We start from the raw sequence: 17,118 nt of genomic DNA, 5'->3' as shown, positions 1-17,118 counted from the left end.
GTATGTGTGTACTGTATATATAAATGTATAATGTTTTAGACTAATGTTTCATGTATTTGAGGAGCAGAGAAGATTATCTTTGCATCTTGGCATTTGCCGTCGAGCCTGTATAGCCTGTGCAAAGCACTTCATTATAACGAGATTAAGGCCATATGACAACAAAAAAACTGATCTATTCTACACAGTCATCAACCTGTACGTTGATGAAAACGCAGGCACATGGAGACATCTCCTGGGAAAACTAGGTTGCTGCTAGTAGAGGTGTTAAGTTAGGCCAACAGGAGGTGCTCACCCTGTGTCTGTGTGGGACCTAGACTGTAAAAAGGTCCTAACGCCCCAGTACAGTAATGGGGACACTATACTGTAACAAGCACCATCCTTCGGATGAAGTCCTGACTCTCTGTGGTCATTAAAAATGGATGTCATTCTGAAAAAAGAGTAGGGATGTAACCCCGGCATCCTGGCCAAATTTGCCCATTGGCCTCTGTCCATCATGGCCTTCTAATCATCCCCATAAACTGATTGGCTTCATCACTCTGTCTCCTCTCCACCAGTAAGCTGGTGTGTGATGGGCGTTCTGACACACTATGGCTGCCGTCGCTTCATGCAGGTGGATGTTCCACATTCCCCCCTTCCATACAGTATGTAAAGCACTTTGAGTGCAGAAAAAAGCGCTATATAAATGTAACAAATTATTATTACTATTAATACACGACATTCGCTGGTCAAAAAACTTTGTAACTTCACTTGAGCTTGATTTTGGTAAAATGTCAATAATAAAATGGCACAAGCAAGCATATGATCATATATATAAATTCACAATATCAACTTCAACAACATTGTTTAATTAATTAAAAATATTCAGTGTATTTCTTTTTTTCAATTTCCTGAAAAGGAACGAGTGGAGGTGGGGCACAAAAATTATTTTTCCTGTGGCACAATATGAGATAAATCCGGCCCTCTCTGTTTTGAAAACAGTCAAAAGCAATCATCATCTATACCTATGATTAAAATGCAAACAAAAAGTCATACTTCTTATAGCTTGATTTAAAAATTAAATTAACCAGAGAATCTAGCAAGGTTGAAAGTTTGAGTCACGTTGTGACAAGGAACATACTGTTATTCCGCAAACAAATATTTTTTGTTGACCCTAACATGTAAAATAGAATTGACTATACAAAAAACAACATTGTATTCGAACAAACTTTATTTAATAAAATATATATAGCCTATAAATATCATGATCTGATGATGAAAAGTTTTACAAGTTTAAAAAATATTGCAGATTTACTCTTTTATAACACTTAAGGGCCTGGTCTCACAGACAGGGCTTAGATTAAGACAGGATTAGGCCTTAGTTCAATTAGAAAATTTAAGGAGCTTTTATAAACATGCCTTGGATAAAACCATTACTGGTGTACATCTTGAAACAGTTATTTGTCAATTATTAAACAATTTTACGATAAGTCAGCACAAGTTGCTTTCAGTTAAAACAGCTCAAATTTGCATTTTAGTCTGGGACTAGACTAAAGCCTTGTTTGTGAAACGGGGTTTATTCATTTTTTTTTTAATTAAAAGTTTTTTTGGTCAATGATACGTTTGCACTGGGAATGAACTTAAAAAGAGCTAATTTCCTTTTACTTTGCGCCACTGGATGCCTGCCTATAGCTACCTGTCTGGATTTGATGTGATAAATGAGTAGAGCGACAGCAGTCATGCCCAGCACTGCATACACCAGTGAAGGAATCACACTTTCAGAATGAAGATATGACTCGACAGCTTCTGTGGAAAGAAAACAGGAATATTATATTAGGAATCTTGTTATCAAATCCATGTTGGTAAAAGTTATCTGATATAGAAGATGAAAAATGTTCCTCTGAATACATACTGTATCTAAAATATTACAGGTTAAAATCAACTTGAAATATAGATGATGTCAGTAGTTAACACTACCTAAACAGAGATATACAATGTTCAGTTGTGTGGTCTGGGTTCTGATGGGATTGTTGATCACACAGCTGTAAGTGTTGTTATCCTGATATTCCATCTCCAGAGGTAGAGAAAGACTGATGCTGAGATCAGACACACTGATGCTGGACAATACACTGATTCCTTTGTACCAGGAGAGAGTCACATCACTCACATTCAACACTGAACACACCAGTGAACATCTGGACTCTGATGATGATGCATAGACTCTGGTGATGACAGGAACAGGTAGAGGAGCTGGAAAAAAAAATAACATTAATAACAGTAAATGTCGATTTTATCGGTAATTAATATATATTCCTAGCGTTAGTCCTACTCATTTGCAGGGTCTGCTTCATTGGAATTATCCACACATATTTTATGCCGGATGCCCTTTCTGAATTAACCCAGCACTAAGAGTGGACACTCACATTCACTCCAATTTTTATGGCGAATATCTAAATCAGAGCAAACAAGAACATGCCAACTCCACACAGAAAGGACTCCTGGCTAAACCGTGACTTGAACCCACTGAGCCACCGTGCCGTCAGTTAGACAAATGTGAACTGTTAAGTAAACACATTTTTCTAATGTAAAGTAATAGGCAGTGGACATGTTTTGTTTTAAATGTTCTGAATCAGGTTTCATGTGATCAGCTGATAAGTCTGTCTGACTCACATTTACATAAATAAAATGAAACACTTCAATTTACTTACTGTAGACAGTAACATTGAATCTCTTGTATGAAGTTCCACTCCTGAGGATCTGTAGTTTATAAAGTCCAGTGTGTTCAGATCTGATGTTTCTGATGGTCAGAGATCCAGTTTGATTGTCCATCTGGAGTCTATCTCTGAATCTCTCAATATTGAATAATTTGATCTTCTGGTTATATATTTCAGCGATTCGAGTGTCTTCAGGTCCAAACATCCACAGTATCTGATCATCTATCAGTACTTCAGTAACATCAGTGTTTAGAGTGACAGAATCTCCCTCAGTCACTGACACTGACTTCACTTCATCTGTATCAGCGCCAAACACACCTGAAACAGATTCAGTTATATCTTACCCATGCACAGACCTGGAAGTCAAACTTAAAAAAAAAAAAAAAAAAAAAAAAAAAATCTGTTTCTGTTCATTACTGGCCCATTAACTTATTTATAATGATGAGTTTTATTCAGTGATTTAAAATTAACCAATATGCAATAATAGGCCAATGTATTTTTTTTATTTTTTTTATTTTTTTGGCATAAATTAGTCAAATTGATACTAGATAATTTGAGCTGGTAACAGCCAGTTGACAGCTGACAACCTCTAAAAAGATTAACAAATCTCAAAAACAATTAGATATAAGTAGCAATCTTACCTTCCACACAAATGAAGAGCAAGATTAAACAGCTCATGTATGCGAGCATCTTAGAAAAGTGACTGTTCCTGTGGTTTCAGTTCACAAACAGAGCATGTGATGAAGATTCAGCCAATGGCCGCTCATACTGTTATGAGGAAGTATCAGAGGTTCCTTTCTGAAGTCCAAAACACATTGATTTTAGCATCTTCTTGCTTGTTTAAATATAGTTCAATGTACCAATAGCCTACATGTTTACATGTCCGTCTCATCGGGTTACTGATCCTCTTTTCAAACACCTCTTTTTCATGTTGTAAAAATACAATTCACAGTTTATTCTTTTTTTATTTTAAATTGTTCCTAGGTTGTGAAAGAAATACCTAATATTTGAAACCACAGAGTGTTAAAAAGGCATCAGATGAATTTTTGTTGCTAAGCACAACAACATCAATGTTGGTATTTTGGGCTGAGGTTTATTCGTGAGAGGTTTGTAAGTGCGTGCAAAGGCCGAAGAACATCACCAGCTTTGTGGTTACGGCTCTCTCTTATACCTTCCGTTCACAAGACTACTTTCCACTTCATGCAAACAGTGTTAGAGACCTCTGCTTTTGTGTGACACCTCAGGTAGACAGTCTCTGGTAGCCGCAACCTCCATCTAATCTCAAAGGTAGAAGCATGTGAATCTGCAGTTAGTTCAAGTTTAATTTAGTTACACATATAGGCTACCTAATATCTGTCTAGATTGAATCAGGTCAATCAAGGTGCACTAAATCCGGCAGATTAACTATATGTGGTGTTGCCACCTAAAGCCAACACTCTTAAAAGAAATGGTTCTATTTAGAACCAGAAATGGTTCTATCACCCGCTTCATATATGGAACTCCAAAATGGTTCTATATAGAACCACTTTAATGGGTTCCATAAAAAGAACCCCAAATGGTTCTTTGAATCCAAGTTAGATGGTTCTATATAGAACCATGTAAGGGTTCTTTATTATTAAAGGAGTTTATTATTATTGAATAAGAAAATATAACCAATCCAGAAAATTCAAGAAGTTTAAATTTATTAAATTGATTATACAAAAATATTAGTGTCATATTTAAAATTGCACCTCTATATACTCTGTATTAGACAAGCAAATTTAACATTTACATTTAAGATGTTTAATTACATTTAACCATTTAGTTTTAATTATTTCATTTAAGCATTTTCACTTTGCAATAAACATACATAAGCTTGTTTATGTACATATACAGTACTTAACTTTTACATTTATCTCTGAAATGAGGAAAAACACAATTTTTGATATTTGACAATGCAGATAAAAAAAAAAAATCAATACATGAACAATTAAAACATCTATTAAATAGCACTACAATTTACACAAGTTGACTGTACATTTTCAGTACAGGTATTGGTGTTCTTGTGTCATGCTCGTGTAAGTTTAAGCATATATTTTTGAATAAAAGTCATTGTGTGCTTAATGTCAACAGGGTATTGCACATTGAAAAGAAAATAGACTGCAAACAGGCATTCCACAGCCTGTGTCATGTCAATGTCTGTCTCCCTGATGATGTTCACATTGTCCATTATAATGCTGACACTTTCAGCCTTGAGGGGATCAGGAGAGCCGGTAAACAGTAGGACGTGGTGTAGGACCTTTGGGTTCCTGTAAAACAAACGAAGGAAGAGAGTGAGTAAATTATAGGGTAAATTAATTTTTATTTTTTTTAAATGTTACAAATTTGGCATAAGGGTGAGTAAACTGACTAATATTTCTATACTTGCATGAACAGTTCCTTTAATTCAAGTCAAGTGCATCAAATGTTAATGTAACTACAGAAAACTATACTTACACTATCTACACAGTAGAGGAAGCTGGCGTTTTCTTTAAATAGTGCTGGCAATAAAATGAGTGCAGCATTCCTAACGGGACCTACAAACAGATACAAATTTTTGTTTATTAGGTACAGAAAATCAATTAAAGGGATAGTTTACCCAAAAATGAAAATTATGTCATCATTCACTCACTCTTGTCATTTTAAACCTATATAGCTTTCCTTCTTCAGCATAACACAAAAATATATATTTTGAAGAATGTTGGTAACCGAACCATGCTGGTACCCATTCAATTCTATTACATGGACACCAAACCAATGCAGGTCAATGGGCACCGCCGTTGTTCGGTAACCATCCTTCTTCAAAATATCTTCTTCTGTGTTCTGAAGAAGAAAGTCATAAAGATTTTAAATGACAAGAGGTGAGTAAAAATGATGACAATTTTTATTTTTGGGTAAACTATTCCTTTAATATTTGCATTATTTTAATACATGTTTTCACTCATACAATTTATAGGAGCTACAACCTTTTCATTGACAATGCAAACAATGCAACTTTACACTGGGCATGGAACAGATCGGTTGGATGGGGGAAAATATATGGTGTTGTTACCTTCTGTGGTTTCCTCTGCTGGTCTAATGAGATTGGCGTAGAGTTTTTTTTTTCTTCCTTCTTTTGCACTCCTGATGATGTGTGGGGCCATTTCATTCAGAGATGTTTCCATGTTCTTCGCCAAGTCTGTTCCAAACCTCATTGTCAGTTCATGCAGCATCTTAAAACCAAAACATTTGTTTACTTCAGGTGCTTATTTCCAAATTTCAGCCAAACAAGTTCCATGGTCAGCATGGACTGGAGGTTGCAACTGACTACTATATAGTGATGTTTTTCCGAGACAGAATGTTTAATAAGAAAAATAGTGGCTGTGGTAAAGTAATCAAAATGACTACAGGCGTTGAATTTGATTGAAACATCAATCTTAAAAACTGATGTATCACTTAAGGAACACTTAACCAAATACCACCTGTGAACAAGCAGAATCTTTATATGCATGGTTCTCTTCTACATTTTGCACTCTGAAATAATTGTCAACATGTGTTTCATGTTAATACAAATTTAATCTGCCTTCGACATCAGATTTATTGAACTGAACTTGCCTCTTGTTGTTGACTAAGTCCCTCAGAATCTGTTTGTCCAGCACACTTCCTTTTAATCCCATACTTCTTCATATGCAGGATGATCGATGAGCTAACCAAGGGAATCCGTTCTTTTAAAAATTTGTTTCTAAGGCATTCCAACAAGGTATCCTGTAGACACATTTATACTTTCTTTTTCAAATACATTTTTTCTGGGTGAGATTTTTTAATGAGCAATGATCTCAATATTTTCACAATATTAAAAGAACTGCAATATATTCATACATAACCAGAGGAGCTGCCATCCCTTCAAACATGGAAAGCGGGTGATCAAACTCCCCAGAACATCTCCATACGTTTTATGATTTGGGTACCTAAGAAACATAAATATATTATTTCAGTACAACCACCAAATTTAACATAAAATACATTTAACTGTTATAAAATACAATGAAATACAATACTGTACCAGGTGTGCTTAGTGATGCTGTCAAACAACACTTGAATCAGTAATGCACGGATGTGAGACTTGTCTCTGAATACTCTTTTGCATCAATGAGGTTTATAGTTTGAAGCCAGTGGCACGTGTCATCTACTGACCATTTATCAACCATGATTATCTGGGGATAAAAGAAAACAGAACATAAATAACACTTCACAAACCAACTATGCATTAAACACACCTAAACATTTATGGCTTTAGAACATTTGAATGCCAAATTTAACCATGTGCTATCATCACTTTAATCCAGCGGCATGCGTAACAGTAAACATAGACGAACACTGCAACTGTGCACAATTTTAATGCAGACCGGCCGGAAGTTTTCAACTGTAGCAGTGTCCACTTTCCTGTTGAGTTTAGCTCCAACCCTGATAAAACACACCTGACCAAGCTAATCAAGATCTTCGTTTGTTCTGGGTTGGAGCTAAAAACTGCACGAAAGTAGAGCTCGCGGGCCAAAGTTAAGAACTAACAGTTACACCTGTTAACATAGGCCTGGGAAAAATACTCGCCGCAAACTGAGTATGTGTGAAACTTAGACACACATTCACATATCATACACCTCCGTCTTCCACTCGGTTCGCTTTAATTTGAATCGGCGCCGTTTATTTGAACAACGAGCGCGAGCTTCATTTAAATTAAAATTCAAGCTTCTGACTCGAAGCTCGTCTCCTTATAACACAGCTATCTTATTGTAGTTGACAATTTCATTAACATTAACAAGGAAATAAAGGGATATTGTATCTTAATTAATTTAAAAACCGGAGAAAAATCAATTTAACAGGGCTTTCTGAACCGACGGCTGACGAAGCCCGTCACAACAGCAGTGCTTTTACTGAGGTAAATTTTGCTTCTAGTATCAGTATTTAACACAAGGACTGCTCTAACCAATATAAATATTAACTCCAATACTAAATATTTAAATAAAATCATTTCAAAAATGTAAAAACTTAACTTACCTGAGTGCATGAGCGGGCAGAAATGGCGGACTCCTCAGTTTGAAAAATTAACTGTCACTTGTCTCGACTCTCGAGGTTCATCTTCGCCAATCCACCAATAGGAATTCAAGGATGATGCAACGCATATACGTCACCAGGGGGCATTTGACTATTATTATACGATTATTAGATTAAAGGACAAGTTCGGTATTTTACACTTAAAGCCCTGTTTACAGATCGTTTCTGATGAAATAGAACGGTTGAGATTAAAATGTGGACACATGCTGCTGTCCCGAGAATTTTAGGTTTATTTCGCTTCTCCCCCCCACCTACACAATGGCAGCCTATGGGCACTGGAACAATCCTTCCTAAAACGCATTAAACTTTCGTTTACAAAGACGTGAAACTCACCGAGTGGTCAGGGGTGTTCACTGATATGCTCACACAAAAATCGCTGCAAAAGATGCTTTCCAACAGGTTTTATCGTAGTTTTTGTCTCCTCCATTGACTTGAATTGGATGGGCTGTGTGCGGTACGGTATTACTCCGCCGCTTCTTCTTCTGCTTCTTCTGTGTATTCAATTAAATGCCAGTGGTTTGCTTGTAATTGGCAAAGGTGCATTATCGCCACCAACTGGGCTGGAGTGTTTATTATTCAAGCTCTCAACGGAAGAATCTGCGGGTGTGAGACGTTTGGAAAAATAGATCCACAGTTTTACAACGAATGGTAAAACACCTGTTGGAAAGCATCTTTTGCAGCGATTTTTTTGTGAGCATATCATTGAACACCCCTGACCACTCGGTGAGTTTCACGTCTTTGTAAACGAAAGTTTAATGCGTTTTATGAAGGATTGTTCCAGTGCCCATAGGCTGCCATTGTGTAGGTGGGGGGGAAAGCGAAATAAACCTAAAATTCTCGGGACAGCAGCATGTGTCCACATTTTAATCTTAACCGTTCTATTTCATCAGAAACGATCTGTAAACAGGGCTTTAAGTGTAAAATACCGAACTTGTCCTTTAAAACCATCACAATGTGGTATATAAAATAAAGAAAACACCTGGTTAGTTTATTTTTTTTTCTTCACAAAATGATTTTTCAAAAAGGTAAAATATAATGTATTAGGAAATATAAGTTTCATGCTAATGTACAGCTCAAACCATATATTGACTAGATATTAATATTTGTTGACTTGTTTTTGACTACAACAGTCATTCTCATGGGTCTTGACTCAAAAAGCTTTGTGAATGTGTTGTGTAGGCCTATAATTATTGTGTAGTCTTTAGTTTACACTTCAGTCATAAAACATGAATTATAGAACCATTTTAATAAAAAAGGTTCTTTGCTATGCAAGGGTTCTACATAGAACCATTTTTTTGGTAAAAGGTTCTATTGGCCAAGTACTGAACCCCAGGGTTCTATATAGAACCTCGAGGAACCCTTTTTTTAAGAGTGAAGGCTTTCTAATGCAATTGCTAAGGTTTTCTAGTAGTTTGTAACATGTTTTTGTTCGGTCGCTAGGATGTTCTGGATAATTGCTGGGTTATAGAGTTGTTACTTGTATTTTCCATAATTTGCAAGTTGTCGCGTTGCAAGTATTATAGCGAGTGGATTGATTTATTCTGAAATGTATACATTTAACATTTCAGGGAAAATATACTTGTTGGTTAATTTATTTGAAAAAAGTTGCTAAAACCTTGACACACATTTTAAAAAAAGACACTAAAGAAAGACGCTACAAAATGAGAGGAAAAATGATTCTAAGATATGTAAAGATGTGTAAATATGATCATCTGTATGGTTGGTTTTGTTTATTCACAAACACTGTGCATTAGTACATTACCACATTAAACATACATTAAACATGTATACAACACAAATTATGTACAAAAAAACATATTTACAAATATAAAAACAGAGTGAGTTTTTTTTTAATCTCTGTAAATAGACAATTTCCATAATGTGCCCTTGTTTTGTGCAATTTCTGATGACATGATCTATTTTAGGCTATAGTCCTTAAGGTTGTAACATTCACACCCTGCAGAGCTGAAGATTTGGATTGATGACTTCGGTCTTCTGCGTCAGCCTGGACTGCAGCTCTGCTCATATTCCTGCAGGATCTTCACCACATCATTGTGGCCGAACTGCATGGCGTCATCCCGAGGAATATTTCCCCACCTGAATTAGAGATATGAGGTTAATAATGACCAAAGGGATGGAGCTGAAGGTAAACGTATAAAGAAACAAGGATCTGTACCGGTCTTTCACAAAAGGGTTGACTTTACAGGCCTGCGTCAGAAATATCACAACATCCACATGACCTAAAACAGAACAGACACAAGCCACATTAATTTTATAATTAAATAAACTGTATTTGGCACTAAAAGTGCTTTAATGTTCACAGAAAATGATTCTACCTTCTGCAGCAGCGACGTGGAGAGGTGTGCGAGAGTCATAGTCCTTTAACTCCATATTCATGGATGACAGGGAAAACCTGATGGAGGAAAAGAGAGTCTAGTACTGTAAGTAATCTACATATCAGTAGCACTCCTTGAGGCAAAGCGAAGACATTGTGAACTGAATAAAATGACTAGCCTGGTTAAAACCAGACCATTCTCAGTAAAAACTGAGTTATGGTCTGGCAAAGCTTCATTAAGAACTCATTTACAAAGGGGCGTCACCAACGGACGTTGCTCAAATGCCTCTGGGCGCAATTGGATAGACCTAAAACTTCTAAAACAAATCAGGGCGATCGTCATCGTGTAAAGCCATATGCTGCGTCCCAATTCGCCTAAGTTACACTACACCATAAAAGTATGTACTCTTTTTGTGAAGAAAAGGTATTTACTTTTGAATGTGTAGCAAAAAAGTAGGCAAGCTTTGGGACATACTACTACATCATCTTTAGCGGACGGATCTGTCGCGTGCATCCTGCCCTGTCAATCTTGTCACAGTTAAAATCCTCTATTAAATCTAATTTAATTTCCTACCGTTTCGGAGAGAAATGTAGTAGCCCGTTCATCTGCCGTGATCTTTCATGGAGACTGTCCTCATGTGTTTTTTTTTTGTTTTGTTTTTATATAATAATGCATTTAAAAGTTGGTGCGCTTCACCAATGGACGTCGCTCAAATGCCTCTGGGTGCAATTGTATAGACCTAAAACCAATCAGAGTGATCGTCATCGTGTAAAGCCCACCTCAACGTTTCTGATTGGTGCCGCAATTTGGACGGATTACAAATCGGCTTGAATGAGCTCTTTGCCAGACTACTTGCAGAGCAAAACTAAATTTGCCGGAAGTTTGTCTGGGTTTTCCCAGGGTATAAAAGGACCTTCTCAGAGCTGAGACATCTCTACTGTGGGCTGCAAACATCAGATTCACCACAGACTTGTTCTGCAACACAGATTTGATGCATTCATTACTGGAACTAATAAGCTGACTTACAAAAAAAATTTGTAAATCTTTTGGTGTTTAATGTTGTAGTTTAGTTCATGTGGTTGGTGTGCAAGCTGTTTTTCAAGTGTAAGGTTTACCCTGTCGTCACCAGACTGTCTGCGAGGGTCTTGCTTCTTCAAAAAGTGCCTCAGATTGTCGTAGTTGTGGAAGTTGAACAAAGACACTAGTTCCTAAATACAGAAGGGTTACAAAATTAGTTATTTATACTAAATCTATGGTCTGGAATTAAAAAGAGGATGATAAACCAACAGGACGATGACAGAAACACCTGACAGAAGTGGATTCCACGGACGCTGTTTCCGATTTTGTCCACATTGCACTGAAGACTCACTTTACAGCAGTGGCGATTTCTTTAAGACTGCAAGGGAAGCTCGGCTTCCCCTATAATGTCAAAAAAATAAATGGTCAAATAATATGTACTATTGTATTAACATTTTATTGACTAAAATGCGTTAGAAAACGTTCGTCTCAAAGACGAGTTCGTTCAGAATCAGTTACATACAGCAGGTCGGCTGACTGACTCGATTTCCTTCTCATACATTCCCGTAGCGTCAGTGCATTTCCCTGTTGAAGCCCAGCTTCCATTGACTTCAATGGAGCTGCTTCAAACAGTTTTTTTCAGCGCTTCGAAACTAGACGGTCATTGGATAAATGCTGCGATTATGTCCCGCCCATGGAAGCTCAGCTTCTCTGGGGGTGAACGGGGAGTGGGCTGGCCTGGACTCCGGGCTTCCGCGTGATGATTGGAGGGTCTGTCGAAAGGCTGTGTCTCCTTTTGATTGACAGCAATTTCATACAATAAAAAGTCGCTGATGTTGAAGCTGTTCGAGCTCAGTCCCATCGCGGATTTTTCAAAGACAAACTGCTGCAACCTATTTCTTGGTATTTGCTTGTCGAAATTGCTATCCAATTTTTATAATACATTTCACACAATTATACATTTATACCTTTATTATATTATTACTTATTATATTTTTTATATAATTATTATTAGTAGTAGTAATAATTCAAAAATAATTCAAAAATATCTTATTATTAGTAGCATTATTATTATACTTTATTATATTATTATTTCTATCTTTATTATATTATTACATTCATTTTTCACAGAGCATTTTCTTGAAAAGGAACATAGAATTTACGTATAATGAATCATTTTTATGATGTAGGCCGAAAATGAGCTTCCCCTCTTTGAAAGACTAGCAGCCGCCACTGCTACAGTTATATTAATTCATAATATAAACTATAATATAAGCTCAGACTTCATAAGAATCATGTGAACTTTATATTATCTCTTATAAAGTTTAATTTTCATGACTAAATACCGTTATCGCTAGCTATTAATAGCTTGACTTTGATGGCCAACTTGCTCTCAGCATATAATGAACAAATACGACCCAAAACAACTGTTCAGTCTTGTGAAAGGTAGTTCCCTGAGAACTGGTTTAGATCGTACGACAGTTTATAAAACCTCAAAATAGCCAGGCAGGGGTGCGTTTCCCGAAAGCATCGTTGGCCAACTATGGTCGCAAGTTCATCGCAATGTCCATTGAACTCTATTGGTAACGATCGAACTTGCGACCATAGTTGGCCAACGATGCTTTCGGGAAACGCACCCCAGCTTTCCTTTAGTCCACTTATGAGAGTAACGGCAAGTTGCCCGGAGAAACATGGTGGCGCCGTTGACGTACGATCCAGCGGCCAATGGGGGGTATATTATGTCTATGAAAAAAAAAAAAATTATTAAGCCAACATTTTTGGGTCATCGGTCTGACGTTTTGTAGTCATGATAGTAACATGGACTAGAGAATAGGCTGTTCTTTTTCCTTTTCTTTTTTTGATTGCTAATTATGTTTTCAGGCCCATTCTTCCAATGAGCACAAACACATTTTCCCACTTATCACATTTTTTTGTTTCTTAGGCTACTATAATGACTTTTAGATAACATTTGATAAAATATTGAAAATAAAGAAAACGATATAGGCCTGTGTTGACTCGCATTATAATTGCTTAAGCAGAGATAGATAGAAAAAAAAAATTTAATCCATCGCTTGGTGTCCCGTTATGTGCTGTCTTACTGAACTCTTCAAGATAAACTAAGCTTTTGAAACTTTGAATCAATTGAACCAATTGCTTCGGAAAATGATTCACTGTTTCGAAGTGCTCGAAACGCAATTTTTGCAGTTATTCACAGAACTTTACGTGGGTTGTGCCTCGGCACGGCACAGCGTGGATGAATCCAATGTTCTGAGGAGAATGTGCGGCTGTCAGTTGTCACGCCAGTGTGGAGACTGTCATTCGCAATCACAGATTCTACTTTTTGGAAGTATGACCAGCATAAGAATTTTCACTGGAAAATGTCATCTGACTCTGAACAAGTAAGTAACATCCACTTTTGTTCTGACCAACTAAGGGAAATTTAAGTCTGATTAAATCTAACGATCACTTAACATATCACGTCAAACAATGCAAATTATACTTTGTTCTCAAATTGTTCATGTTAACAACATCAGCATTGCGTGACTACATTTAATGCCCTCCCGATATTTATCCTTGTTTTCGCATGGGCCGGTTGCAGTGTCTTTATCTCTGTAGCCACTCCGAAGTCCAAACGAAGTCTTTTGCATTTTACAATGGGTGAATCTCCAGAATCTCTTGTCACTGGTGATTGTCGTTTGAACCTTTCTGGTCCGCCATCAAATTGATAAGTTTAATTATATAAGTGCTGTGAGAAAAGGCTATAAATCTCCACCTCTAACATCCTCACACACAACATAGCCTACTAGCCAAGACTCCTTCTTTATGTGTACAGATGTGACGTAACATGCTCGAATTTCCCACGGAAATCCACCAGTTACACTGAAATTAAAAACAGTATTACAAGCTTACCGTTTTGAATCGAGCTAAGGCAAGCAGATAGTTTTGAATACTGGCTCGTTATGTACTTTCTCAAAAAATTATTGTGGATAATTTTTAACCCAAAGAAATTTACGGAAAAAGTTACGGAATACAGTTTTAAAGATAGATATGGGCATTGCTTAGAAGAACGTCAAGTGTGTGAAGTTTGTTTGTGGTTACACAAGTTCCTTCGCCCTGTTTCAGGTCATCTAGAAATACTTTTACCTCCACAACACAAGAAAAGAATTAAACCAAGGGTGATACATAAACATGTGAGATGAAGCAGACACTTGTCACAGGACGGAGGAATCAAAAACGGCAGGCAGAGATGAGGGATCCAAATGCAGGGAGATTTTAATGAAAATAAACAATCATAACATAAGTCAGGAACAAAATAACACTGAGAAAAACAAAGAAAACACGGGGAACTGGAGATACCTGTATGACATCAAACAACGACCGACAGAGAACCAGAGAAAACAAGGCCTATTTAAACAGAGGGGTAAACAAGCTTGAAAATGACACACCTGTAACAGACTAATGAAAACTACAAAACTACAACCTGGCCACAGGAAACAGGACACAGGAAAGAACACAGAAACTAGACACAGAGAAACTACAACATAAAAGTCCCACAGAAGCAGATCTGACAACACTAGTTGAAACATAATGCAATAATCAAAAGGCAATCAAACATGATATAAACGATAATGGAAATTAAAAATTATAAGCACACTAAATTATATAAAAAGAGTATTAAATGCAAAATAAAATAACAATAATTGTTTTGTATTTTCCAATTAATTTAAGTAACATTGAATCTCTTGTATGAAGTTCCTCTGCTGATGATCTGTAGTTTATAAAGTCCCGTGTGATCAGTTCTGATGTTTCTGATGGTCAGAGATCCAGTTTGACTCTGTTTTTGAATTTCACATTACTGTTATGAATATTAATGATCTGAGTGATGATCAGTGACTGGTGTCAGATCTGAAGACGGTAGATGATCTCTGTGTATTCTGACATGCTTTCCTGATCTAAAACACACACGTGAAGAGTGTCAGTGTTTTTAACATTAATATATGATATTTCATCTGGTGACATTTCACACTGATATATTTTCTATTCTATAATAAGAATACTTTTCATTTTAGAACTATTAAAAATTTTCAACATTCAATTTAGGCTCCAAGTTGTAAAACTAATTTGCATAAAAATAGGGTTTTTTGACTTGTAAGTTAGTAATATAGTGATACTTGCCCTCTGGTTTTTCTCGGTTGCATTTCTTGCAGCAACAGTAAAACACACACACAGAAATGAACAGCAGAATCACACAAACTACTGTTATAATGAATATCAAATTAGATGAATTCTCTGTAATAAAGAAAGAGAAAATGGTCAATCCTTTCAGTTGGACTTCATAGACACAGTATGAACTGCACATTTATAAAGAAAATATGTTGAAAATGTTACTGCTGCAGTACCTGCACATGTGTGACAGAGTTCACTGATATCCAGATGTGTGGTCTGGTTGCTGATGGGATTGTTGATCACACAGCTGTAAGTGTTGTTATCCTGATATTCCACCTCCAGAGGTAGAGAGAGACTGATGCTGAGATCAGACACACTGATGCTGGACAATACACTGATTCCTTTGTACCAGGAGAGAGTTACATCACTCACATTCAACACTGAACACACCAGTGAACATCTGGACTCTGGTGATCTTGATGAAGATGAACAGATTGAAGAGTTACTGGTGATGACAGGAACAGGTAGAGGAGCTGGAAAACAAAAATAACATTAATAACAGTAAATGTCAATTTTATCTGTAATTAATATATATTCCTAGCGTTAGTCCTACTCATTTGCAGGGTCCGCTTCATTGGAATTATCCACACATATTTTATGCCGGATGCCCTTTCTGAATTAACCCAGCACTAAGAGTGGACACTCACATTCACTCCAATTTTTATGGCGAATATCTAAATCAGAGCAAACAAGAACATGCCAACTCCACACAGAAAGGACTCCTGGCTAAGCCGTGACTTGAACCCACTGAGCCACCGTGCCGTCAGTTAGACAAATGTGAACTGTTTAGTAAACACATTTTTCTCATGTAAACTTATAGGCAGTGGATATGTTTTGTTTTAAATGTTCTGAATCAGGTTTCATGTGATCAGCTGATAAGTCTGTCTGACTCACATTTACATAAATAAAATGAAACACTTCAATTTACTTACTGTAGACAGTAACATTAAATCTCTTGTGTGAAGTTCCACTCCTGAGGATCTGTAGTTTATAAAGTCCAGTGTGTTCAGATCTGATGTTTCTGATGGTCAGAGATCCAGTTTGACTGTCCATCTGGAGTCTCTCTCTGAATCTCTCAATATTGAATAATTTGATCTTCTGGTTGAATATTTCAGCGATTCGAGTGTCTTCAGGTCCAAACATCCAGTATCAGATCATCTATCAGTACTTCAGTAACATCAGTGTTTAGAGTGACAGAATCTCCCTCAGTCACTGACACTGACTTCACTTCATCTGTATCAGCACCAAACACACCTGAAACAGATTCAGTTATATCTTACCCATGCACAGACCTGGAAGTCAATCCTAAAAAAATTAATAGTGAGTATATTTAACTGTTTAACATAGTGATACGACGTTTTTTTTGTTTGTTTTTTTGTTTTTTTGTTTTGTCTGTTTCTGTTCATTACTGGCCCATTAACTTCTTTATAGTGATCCAAGGAGTTTTATTCAGTGATTTAAAATGAACCAGTATAGGCCAGTGTTTTTTGGCATAAATCAGTCAAATTGATACTGGATAATTTGAGCTGGTGACAGCCATTAACAACCAGTTGACAGCTGACAACCTCTAAAAAGATTAACAAATCTCAAAAACAATTAGATATAAGTAGCAATCTTACCTTCCACACAAATGAAGAGCAAGATTAAACAGCTCATGTATGCGAGCATCTTAGAAAAGTGACTGTTCCTGTGGTTTCAGTTCACAAACAGAGCATGTGATGAAGATTCAGCCAATGGCC

General features: G+C 36.6%; 3 protein-coding genes and 1 pseudogene across 4 annotated transcripts; all 4 read right to left on the bottom strand.

Annotated features, from left to right (window-relative positions):
• Positions 1-1,569: 1,569 nt before the first annotated feature.
• LOC307169737 (CD48 antigen-like) lies at positions 1,570-3,419 on the bottom strand. Its single transcript, XM_079890532.1, has 3 exons — positions 3,332-3,419; positions 2,685-3,008; positions 1,570-2,226 (listed from the first exon to the last, which is right to left on the bottom strand). Exons 1-3 carry the CDS (start codon positions 3,378-3,380, stop codon positions 1,937-1,939), a joined length of 663 nt encoding a protein of 220 aa, XP_079746658.1. The 5' UTR covers positions 3,381-3,419; the 3' UTR covers positions 1,570-1,936.
• Positions 3,420-4,684: 1,265 nt separating this feature from the next.
• LOC307170348 (uncharacterized protein) lies at positions 4,685-6,817 on the bottom strand. Its single transcript, XM_079891444.1, has 6 exons — positions 6,751-6,817; positions 6,567-6,655; positions 6,303-6,452; positions 5,761-5,920; positions 5,166-5,245; positions 4,685-4,978 (listed from the first exon to the last, which is right to left on the bottom strand). The coding sequence occupies exons 3-6, from the start codon at positions 6,372-6,374 to the stop codon at positions 4,931-4,933; spliced, it is 360 nt and encodes a 119-aa protein (XP_079747570.1). The 5' UTR covers positions 6,375-6,452; positions 6,567-6,655; positions 6,751-6,817; the 3' UTR covers positions 4,685-4,930.
• Positions 6,818-9,514: 2,697 nt separating this feature from the next.
• On the bottom strand, positions 9,515-12,961 carry LOC307169628 (glutaminase liver isoform, mitochondrial-like; the record flags this gene model as incomplete). The annotated part of the gene is made up of 7 exons (XM_079890357.1): positions 9,515-9,896; positions 9,976-10,039; positions 10,136-10,212; positions 11,049-11,110; positions 11,251-11,343; positions 11,442-11,503; positions 12,949-12,961. 7 exons carry the CDS (start codon positions 12,959-12,961, stop codon positions 9,800-9,802), a joined length of 468 nt encoding a protein of 155 aa, XP_079746483.1. The 3' UTR covers positions 9,515-9,799.
• A 1,440-nt stretch (positions 12,962-14,401) lies between these two features.
• On the bottom strand, positions 14,402-17,053 carry LOC307169731 (CD48 antigen-like; annotated as a pseudogene). Its single transcript has 5 exons — positions 16,999-17,053; positions 16,312-16,633; positions 15,553-15,852; positions 15,329-15,442; positions 14,402-15,105 (listed from the first exon to the last, which is right to left on the bottom strand). The product of its transcript is annotated as a CD48 antigen-like (transcript).
• Between the last annotated feature and the right edge of the window lie 65 nt (positions 17,054-17,118).

The sequence above is a fragment of the Squalius cephalus genome (genome assembly GCF_949319135.1).
Source record: "Squalius cephalus genome assembly, chromosome: 13".
Classification (NCBI taxonomy): domain Eukaryota; kingdom Metazoa; phylum Chordata; class Actinopteri; order Cypriniformes; family Leuciscidae; genus Squalius; species Squalius cephalus.
The sequence above is the reverse complement of the archived record's forward strand: the minus strand, read 5'-3'. Positions and strand labels throughout refer to the sequence as shown.

Coding starts and splice junctions, on each gene's coding strand:
- LOC307169737 (XM_079890532.1), bottom strand. CDS start 3,380: ATGCTCGCATACATGAGCTGTTTAATCTTGCTCTTCATTTGTGTGGAA. Junction 3,009..3,331: donor GCTCTTCATTTGTGTGGAAG/GTAAGATTGCTA, acceptor AATCTGTTTCAG/GTGTGTTTGGCGCTGATACA. Junction 2,227..2,684: donor ATTCAATGTTACTGTCTACA/GTAAGTAAATTG, acceptor TTTTTTTTCCAG/CTCCTCTACCTGTTCCTGTC.
- LOC307170348 (XM_079891444.1), bottom strand. CDS start 6,374: ATGAAGAAGTATGGGATTAAAAGGAAGTGTGCTGGACAAACAGATTCT. Junction 5,921..6,302: donor GACTTAGTCAACAACAAGAG/GCAAGTTCAGTT, acceptor TTTGGTTTTAAG/ATGCTGCATGAACTGACAAT. Junction 4,979..5,165: donor TCCTCTACTGTGTAGATAGT/GTAAGTATAGTT, acceptor TTTGTTTTACAG/GAACCCAAAGGTCCTACACC.